General features: G+C 38.2%; 1 protein-coding gene across 1 annotated transcript; it reads right to left on the bottom strand.

Annotated features, from left to right (window-relative positions):
- Positions 1–416: 416 nt before the first annotated feature.
- On the bottom strand, positions 417–9,492 carry LOC311041121 (glycerol-3-phosphate dehydrogenase 1-like protein). Its single transcript, XM_084051623.1, has 8 exons — positions 9,357–9,492; positions 7,327–7,504; positions 6,809–6,949; positions 5,156–5,294; positions 4,592–4,704; positions 3,522–3,755; positions 2,516–2,622; positions 417–990 (listed from the first exon to the last, which is right to left on the bottom strand). The coding sequence occupies exons 1-8, from the start codon at positions 9,395–9,397 to the stop codon at positions 894–896; spliced, it is 1,050 nt and encodes a 349-aa protein (XP_083907749.1). The 5' UTR covers positions 9,398–9,492; the 3' UTR covers positions 417–893.
- Positions 9,493–9,861: the final 369 nt, after the last annotated feature.

Genomic DNA, 9,861 nt, shown 5'->3' with positions numbered 1-9,861 from the left:
CCTGGGTCTGTAGTGCCATTAGCAGTCGCAACTAAGTCCTGCATAAGCTTTGTGTATTCACATCCCCGGGTATGGACTAGTATTGGTAATTGTTGTGAAACAAACAGCTCATTTATTACACTGATAGTTATACTATGTATTATTTATAAAATATGAAAATCATTGTCTTATTTGATAGTCTTCCTGCCCTGCCATTTGTGCCCTCCAAAAAAATCACAACAGAGAAAGCCAAGTGGCCTTGACCTTAAAATGACAAAATGCCCATGCCTGGTAATGTCCGTAATCATTATTTTCAGAAAAGGGTCACCATATTCACCTCCAGCCAGAAGAGGCCAATGCTGTCAATAAAAACAGCAATAAGCAACAGAACTTTCTTTCAAAAATAAAAAAAATAAAAAGATTAAGAAATATTTAGTTTTCATGTGATTAAACTTTATTAGACAATTCCACAGTAGGAGTAAAAAATGTAGATACAAGGAAAACTGGTTTCCTTAACATGTCAGATCATATATCATCCTATGTCAAGTCAAACTAAAGTGGAGTGATCTGCAATTGAATAGGAATAGGCTATACAGATGGAAGGAATAGACAATTAGGCCTACAGTGATATCATAAATTGTACTACATTGACATAAAACAACCTCATCCTTAGCAAATAGTTACTGCAAAAACTGCTACCCTAAGACCTGAATACTAAAGTAGCAAACATATGCACAAATCAAGACAACAATATTTTTGAAAGGTTGACAAAGTTTAGAAAGGAGAACTTCAAGTGAAGTTAAAGTGCTGTTTAGCTGTAGTTTTGTTTTTGAGCGTTTTGTCCATTAATCCCATTCAGACCCTACTGGTAGTGTAAGTGATACACTGACGGTGCTGTTTCCACACTGGTCCGTTTAAATGTGTTCTGGGTGGTTCTGAAGACAGGTGATGAAGTCTTTGACTGGTTTGCCCTCAAAGCAGATAAGGTAGACAGCAGAAAACAAAGGAAACCTATAGCACAAAATATACAAGCAGAACCAGTCAAGAACAATCAGATTTTTAGGAAATGTTTAATGTTTGTTCCTGACACTGATTTCCCAAACCTCTGAACCTTTCCTCTGAACAAACAAAAGGTTACTGAAACCTGGTGATCACATGAATGAAATTAACTCATTCCCTGCCAATGACGTCTTTTGATGCTGTTTTTAGTAAGCCCACAGTGCCAATGTTGTCTTTTTCTTTTTTTTTAAACGTTCAGAACCCAAGATAACGTAATCCGAAGATTTACTGCTCCATTCACTTCTTGGTTATCTTATTACTTAACAAGGCTTCAAATATATACAAATCAAATAGATTTTCCCTTCAACAATGTGCTACTCATTATATTGTTGCTGTAAGAGAATTATATGTTGAGCCTTATGTGACACACTTTACATTGTCTAGTGCACATTCCCTTTTGCGTATCGATCATATGAATAATACGTTAGGTTCATCATGCGGTAGTTGGGTTGCGCAGTGCTAAGAGAAACTCAATGTACGTTGGTTAAATGCAGCACCTAGCTAAGAATCTGAGGTGTCCAATCATGTATGACGTAGTGCTGACCGTATATGGGCTTATAACCAAACTCTTTGCTAGATGACATCACCAACTGGTCCTCCCATGTCAGGTTGAAAGTGCACAAATTAGCTAAATAGAATAAGCGCCTGGTGTAGTGTTCAGCTAGAAAGTAAATATGCAGTGTCCCGGCTACAACTGAACTGCACACATACTGTAAGCGCATCTTCTTTGCTGGCTTAACAGCTGCAAAGAAAATGGTAGCTACAAGGTGGAAACCTCCTCATACTCTAACTTTTCGCCAATGGGCTTTAACTTTTTTAGATATTGTTTATCTAGAATTGTCAACGGCAAGGTTACATGGAGCAAGTGAGAAAAACATTGATATGTGGTCTAACGTTGCAGATAAGATTAAAGACTTGGTTTAAATGTTGTATAACAGTGTTATGACATTGCACAGGTATATGCATAGTGTTTGATCCTTACATTTTGAGACATTGTTGGTCCGGGGAGGGGTGGGTGGGTTTATTTTTATTTTTATTATTATTGTTTCTGTTTTAAGTTGTTGTTGTATCTTGTTTTTGTTGTTGAAAAAAAATAAAAAATGTATTCATTTAAAAATGTGATTGTACTTTTGATATAATAAAAACAATTGATAACAAAAAAAAAAAGAAAGTAAATATGCATAATCTCCACGTTGCACAACTGGACACCACTGCCTTAAATGTCAAGCCAACAGTGTTACAAAGTGCATTTATGCATCAGCTCCAGCAGATGGAGTAGGAGTGCTCCATCTGACCCTGTGGTGTACATGGAAAGTTGGCTGGCTAACATTGTTGGTGCGACTGTGAACACTCCAACTAAAGCCTTAGTTAAGCAGTGCACACTGAAAATAGCCGATCTACAAGATCATAAGTAGACATGATGTGCAAACAAGTATAACTCAGGCTTAAACGGTTCGACGGAGGTAAATGGACTCACTTGTCAGCCATGTCCCTCTTCTTTAGGATCTTGTAAACCTCAGCCGAGGTTTGTGGACCCTGGAGCTTCTGGCCGTTGAGCATCTCTGCTTCAAGCTCAGTGATAGACTGGAAAAACACATACACTGCATTTATGATGCTGCTTTCAACTCAATCGACATTCATACAGTTATTAGAGATGTTTCAAATCCTTAAAGGTGATTTAAAGCTGCGATCTGTAACTTTCATGTCCCACCTGGGATTTGAACCTGGGTCGGCCGCTCGAGCACCAAAATTTCTACTATTGAGCTATAACGGAGTAGCCTGGTAAACCCTTCCTCCGGAAATCTCATTTGTAATTTATTTAATGTAAATGAGATTTCCGGAGGGAGGGGGGTTTACCAGGCTAATAACGGAGTGCTCGTTTGGGACAGCGAGATATTTCCCTTTGAATTCCATGCACTGACTACGAGTGTCTTATCCAACCACAGGATCTAAACGTCTCAATAGAAGAGACCACCTACCATCACCAAAGTTGTGTTAGTCATATTGTATTAACATATTCTACCATACTGTTTGGTTTAAATACAATTGTATTTACTATAAATTACTTTTTGGGGGTAAACTATCCCTTTAATCCAAAAGGTCCATACATTTACGCCACAATGCATATTATAGAGCAGTGGTTCTCAAACGTTTTCATATGAACCCCCATTTTTGTTTTTTAAATGTTTCCAAAAAGATTTCAAATCTCAAGATGTTTTGAAAATTGCAGATCTACAAGCTATTTTCAAATAGCTGATGTATATAGGGTTAAAGTGGTTGAACTGATTTTGATGCTATAAACTCATTTTTCTGTGGAACCCCTGGAGGTCCCCGGACCCCACTTTGAGAACTATTCTTATATAGCTCCCTAAACATAGAAAATAGTACCTTCCTCAAGGCAGCGAGATTGTTGTTTGAGTTGTTAAGAAAGAAATTGACACTGTGACCCTGAAAATGCAAAACAATTTAGCCATCCATCTCACTTTGGCTGTTCTGGCGAAGGCCTCAGCCACCTTGCGGTTGCGTCCACCGTAGCAGGTGGTGATGAGGTCAGCAACCCCGCAGCTCTCCAAGAAGGTGACGGAGTTCACCGGGTCCTTGCAGAAGATCCTGGCGAACGCCACCATCTCCATCAGACCCAGTCTGATCACTGCAGCTTTAGTGTTGTCCCCGAACCCAAGGCCATCGCAGAAACCAGCGCCCACCGCCACAATGTTCTACAGGAGGGGAGAGAGACAGATAGACCTGTCACAATTATTACATAATCGTCTAATCGCAATTATTTGAGATAATGGCAATTATTTTGTCATAATTGTTTCCATGTTGTAAAAGAAAAAGCAGAAATAGCTGATCTATAAGCTTACACCGCGCGTTGTAAGTTTGTATATCAGCTATTTCTTACCTTTTTTTGTATGAATTAATAAATATCAGTACTGTCTTTGTATATTTCAGTTATTTGACATATCTTCCCTGTGCAATTTTTGATTACGAAGCCTAAAAGGCAAACAGAATGCAACGTTTAATGCCAAAAACGCAATTAAAATCGTTAATCGCAATTATTATTAGTGTGAAAATGAATCAACTTAAATGTGTAATCGTGACAGCCCTAGAGACAGAGACACATTTTGAGGGTGAATGTGAATTGCACTTTTGTAGGCTACTGAGGTCACAAACTGAATACATCTAAAAAGGTTGAATTTTGCATACAGGAATGAGCACCTGTTTCTACACGGCACGCATGGATCTACGTGTGTGCCCTCACATGACACCAGAGTGGAGTAGTTCTGAAATTTACTCCACACTTGTGTAACGTGAATTAGCAAGATGGTTGTGGAAAAAAAGACACAAATAATCTTCTATGTGAATTTCACTCTGAGACTGTACAAATAAAATGGAACCAAATTTAAAAAATAGCAGATCTACAAGCTCATAGCACGGCACTCTGTGCCGTGCTATGAGCTTGTATATCTGCTATTTTTGAATAGCCAAAGAAATCGAAAATGACAGATGCGTTCCCGGATTGAATGGGTTAAAGCTCAGAATATGGTCTTACCTTCAGAGCTCCACAGAGCTCCACTGTGTCGCTCTCCTGTACCACCGTGATGCGGAAGTTGGGAGTCTGGAGCATCTCTTTGAAGATGACACCATTTGCTTCGTTCTTTGCACCTGAACAGGATTAAATGAATGTACAAAAACAGGACATTTTTCAAGATGCAACATTGTGGATTTCGCCTACGTTTAAGAGAAACAGATTATGATTCATGTTAGAAAGAGGGGGGTTAAAATGGTAGCCCCATCCCCCCCAAACAAACTGCCTTAAACGGAAACTTTGCTGATTTTGAACCTAAATCCCATTGTTCTGATGTGAGGATATCAATAATTGACCTCACAGAACGATGACTTCAAAAGTGTAATTTCCCGTTATTAGGCATAGAGTACAAAATGCACATTCTGATAGGTTGAAAATCGTTTCGAGTATAAGTTTCCTAAACTTATACTCATATCAATCATCAGGTATTTATAGATACAAAATAAAGCATTTGTAATTAATTGACAAATTAAGATACTGACATGAATTTAAAAAAATAAATACAATTATTATTGTTTTAAATCTGACCGATGGTGGTTTCACAGAATTTCTCATCTGCCACCTCGTTAGCGATGTTGGCTCCCATCAGGACACTGACATCAATGCACAGCTGCTCTCTGATGATGTCGGAGATGAGCTTCAAACCCTCTGGTCCTTCATCGATGCCCTACAGTAAAACCATGGCAACCGGTTCAATTACTGGAACAGAATTTTGATCATGTACTCCTTAACCACATGAAATATGTGTTGTGAGCTTGGTAGACTGGCCATTTTATCTAGATGACGTAAAATGAAGCATATAGGGTTTAATTGGTTAATAATTGTAAAGTTGGCATACAGAAGCTTATTCTATAATAGTATGTTGCTATGGAAAAACTTAAATGAATGAAACAATGATAAGTAAAATATGAAATTATTAACTAGAACTCCAACTCAACTCACATTATATCTATTTCTGATGTGGTTGTTTAAATTAGTGCCGTTGTTCATTTGTATGTGTGGTGGGGATCTTTCCTGTACTTTTTACGCCAGTATTATATGTTTTTGAATTGAACATACCGCACCAACATTTTGCTACGTCTGAGTGAAATACAAATAAAACCTTCTTGATTCGATTAGATCTATTTCTATAAGATAAAAAATTGAATTTATGGCAGATTTCAATAATACATCATTTATCAAATTAAGCAACTGAATCTGGGGATATAAACGCGATCTATATCAGCCACAAGATTCTTTGTCCGCGTTCAATGTCTCTCGATTGTAACCATAACCTTTGACATTTTTGATCAAAAAGTAAATTATCTCAGGCCTACTGATTATTCCCTCCCAAGTTCAGTGAAAATCTGGCTCATTCTCAAGTTGTAAATGGTAAAGGGGCATTTATTGGCATAGTGCCTTTGCCTTATCCAAAGTGTTTTGCAATGAGCAATGAGCATTACACCCGCCCGCCCACACACACACCGACAGCACCATGCAATGCACCAACCTACTCATCGGGTGCAGTTAGAGGTCAACTGTAATACGCTGCCATGCACTGCTGCTACAGTAGGTTTCTATGTCATGATTCCTCAATATGGCTCAAGCAAGAGGTCCCATGTTGTTCTGACCACAAACAGGTAAGCAAAGAAATGGTCAGATGACTACTGTTATTTCCCTTTAGTCTTGGTGTGGATCAAAAAGGTATTATTCTTGCATTTTAATTATTTTCTGAATAGGTGGTACCTACTCATCCATGCATATCTGCTGCTATCTAGCCAGAACATTTACCACATGAGCACATTTGTAAATACAAAATAAAGAAATAATGTATTCTATTCATTTATAGACAGATACTATGTATTTAACATAAAATCATCCTTAACCCTTAAGTTAATTTAGTTGGTGGACTTGTTGCCCTGGCATTTGGCATTACAGCACCAAAGACCAAGTAGCCTTGCCCCTAAAGTTATTAAATTCCAGGCCTGGAAAAGTATTCTGATTCAGGGACTGGGATCCCCGAGCCATTAATAACCTTATCCTTTTATCCAGGAAATCTGATTTTCCCAGCCGCCCCAAAACTTTAAACACCTTCGAGTCACAAGACTACATCGCGTTCGCTTATCACAAGACTGCATCACTAATCTCTCTGGTCCCCAGGATGGGACCAGAGTTGAGCACCACTGGATTAGAGGGTCTTACTTTGATGAGTGATATCCCAATGGTTCCCTCTGTAATGTGAGGCTTCATCTGTTCACAGAGTTTCCCAATGAACTGATGTGGAATGACAAAGACGAGGATCTTGGCTCCCTTTACAGCCTCTGTGATTTCTGGAATTGCAACCTATTCAGACATCATCAGCAACAAAGAAGAAGTTTGTCCATTAGCAATGACTGATAGTCTGTTATTAGAGCAATATTAAGAAATACCAAAGAATAAAAGGGAAATATATCTTAAGATTAACTATTGAAGTTCAAGCATTTTTGCATGAGCACAGTTAGACGTCTGGAAATGTATGTAATAATATTGTAGTTCACAGGACAGATGAGTTGTAAGAATGTAGGTCAAAGTTCATCCATCTTATCAGAGTGTAATTTCTTACAATACAATCAAGCCATGTTCCAAGACTGCAGTTAAGTTAATTGCACAAGCAGCATATATAATCGTCTGCCTTGGTGATAAATCTTATCAAACAGAAAAGCCCAAATATGGACACTTACCACATTTTTGGGCAGCTGGTGACCTGGTAGGTATTTGACATTTTCATGCTCTGTATTTATGATTTCTGTGAGTTTCTTTCCATTGACCATTTCTTCGTAAACCCACATGTTTACTATGGGGTCGAACCGGTTGGATCCTTTAACATTGTGCCCAATGATCTTGGCAATTGCTGAACCCCTACAAGGCAAGGCAGATTTATTTGTATAGCACAGTTCAACAACTAAGCAATTCAATGCGCTTTACACAGAACATCAACCAAAGGAAACACAATTATAAAATGACATTAGGAGGCATAAAAGTTGTAAGATATGGTAAGTGTAATATGTTGGTCAGAATGATAACGTAGCAAGACATCCCCAAAGGTGCATCTATCTAGTAAATATAACACAAGACCAAATCAGAAAAAGACTTTGGGTTTCCTGATGCTTTTAGTCACTCAGGAACAGAATGGCATGCTAAAGCAGGTCTATTGTTGAGTCAGCCAGTGTGCATTTGACAATCTCAGGTTTTAAGAAAGTATAGTATTTTAACAATGCACTGCCAGTCTGTCCCTGAGACTTGTCACAATTAAAATGTATCCTATTGCCTTTAACATAGGCATTAATAAGTTATTTAAAAGAATATATATATTTGAAATGAATGCTCTCACACATAAGCTCATGTGGGCCTAACCATGATCGCATGCGAAACACAAAGTTTAGGCTACTAGTTTAAATTCGGACTAGTTACTTTGCATATATGAATTATCAGACTTGGCCTCGTCTGTGGCAAATTCTAGATTTTGTTTTTACATACCATCATAATGTTTTGCTCATAAGACCCAATTACTGAATGTCAGTCTCCAGGTTTTCTTCAGAATATGTATGACACTGATTTACTATGAAACATTAGGAGTCCACTAGTACAATGGTTTTCAAACTTTTTATTTTATTTTCAAGGACCCCCATAACTCTGAGCGTGTACAAACTCAGAGACCCTACGGGTCCATTTGGTTCCATTTGTACACTCTCAGAGTAAAAGACCTGTACTGGTCATTTAGGGCTAGCTCTTTATGCGTTTCTGGAAATATTATTGTCCGCCCATTGTCCATGGCAAAACTTTTTTGGGGGAAAAATGTCCACCACAAGCCAGCATGGCGATGACCCCTAATGACTATCAAGGACTATCAATGGTACAGTTACTGTATCTTAGTTGACCATGCTTATAGTACAATCAATATCAAACATGCCAATTCCATAATCCATGTTGACAAAGTGGCCCTTTGTCAACATGTCTATAAGGATGCATATTACATTTTGATAGTGAACATATGTAATTATTAATGCGGTTGATTGATACTTTCCACTGCATTTACAGCAGAGTGGAAGAAGGGTGACGTGAATTTTCGTTTTAAAATGAATGGCTGGCAGCCTTAATTGGTTTGGGGAAAACACTGTATTTGTATTTAAACACATGAAAAAGGCGTGGAGGCTGGAGCAGACACAATTTCTAAAATGAAACTGGATTGACAGGATTTAATGGTCCTGCATACAGGGCATGCGGCATGCATGGACTTGGACTACACATTGCCAGTGGTGGAAAGTAACTAAGTACATTTACTCAAGTACAGTTTTTTACCATACTGGAGTATTTCCAATCTTCAGTACTTTAACTTCTACTCCACTACATCTCAGAGGCAAATATTGTACATTTTACTCCACAGCAGCATATGAGCTTGTAGATCCGCTATGTTTAAAAATCACATTTGAAAACCTGTGAGTACTTTTACTTTTGGTACTTTAAGTACATTTCGATGGCAATACTTTTGTACTTGTTTTACTCAAGTAAATGTTTAATTCCGGACTTGTAACAGAGTATTTCTACATTGCAGTATTGATACGTTTACCCAAGTAAAGCATTTGAGTACTTTTCCCACCACTGTGTGTTACTTACACGATAATAGCAGGCTATTGCTAAGTTAATATAATAAATCAAATGAATGCTTGATGAATGAATCCCCTGTTCACTAACAAATCAAAACTCAAGTTACCAGTTGCCAGATCCGACGATACACACTTTCTTTCCAGGCATATTTATTCGATGTTTGCGGGTCAATCCTACACACAACAACTCCCAAAAAACGGTTCAAAACGATGAGTAGACTAATGTTTTAAGAACTTCCTCATACGCCCTTCACGAAATAACAATACGCCCCCCTGTTCTTTAATTCTGCCCTCCCTCCTCGGCTCCTCTGTTCTCCACGCCCAGTGGTGGGAAAAGTACTCTCATGATGTTTTACTTAGTTTAAAAGCAGTGGTTTTCAACCTGTTTCATGCCAATTGCCAAGAACCCCTAAATTGTTATACATTTGGCTGCGGGCCACCACTTGAAAATATTTTGTGCCAGGGACCGCCAGAAGCAAAGATCAGTTCATTTTCGCTTTAAGAAATATAAATATTCAAAGATATGCACACTTTTTCAAGGTTTTTCAAAAAATAGCAGATCTACAAGCTTATAGCGGCACTCGGTGCCGCGCTATGAAAAATAGGACTAAA

The sequence above is a fragment of the Gymnoscopelus microlampas genome, assembly GCF_963454915.1.
Source record: "Gymnoscopelus microlampas genome assembly, chromosome: 24".
Lineage (NCBI taxonomy): Eukaryota > Metazoa > Chordata > Actinopteri > Myctophiformes > Myctophidae > Gymnoscopelus > Gymnoscopelus microlampas.
Note: the sequence above shows the minus strand (reverse complement) of the source record. Positions and strands in the feature narration are given on the sequence as shown.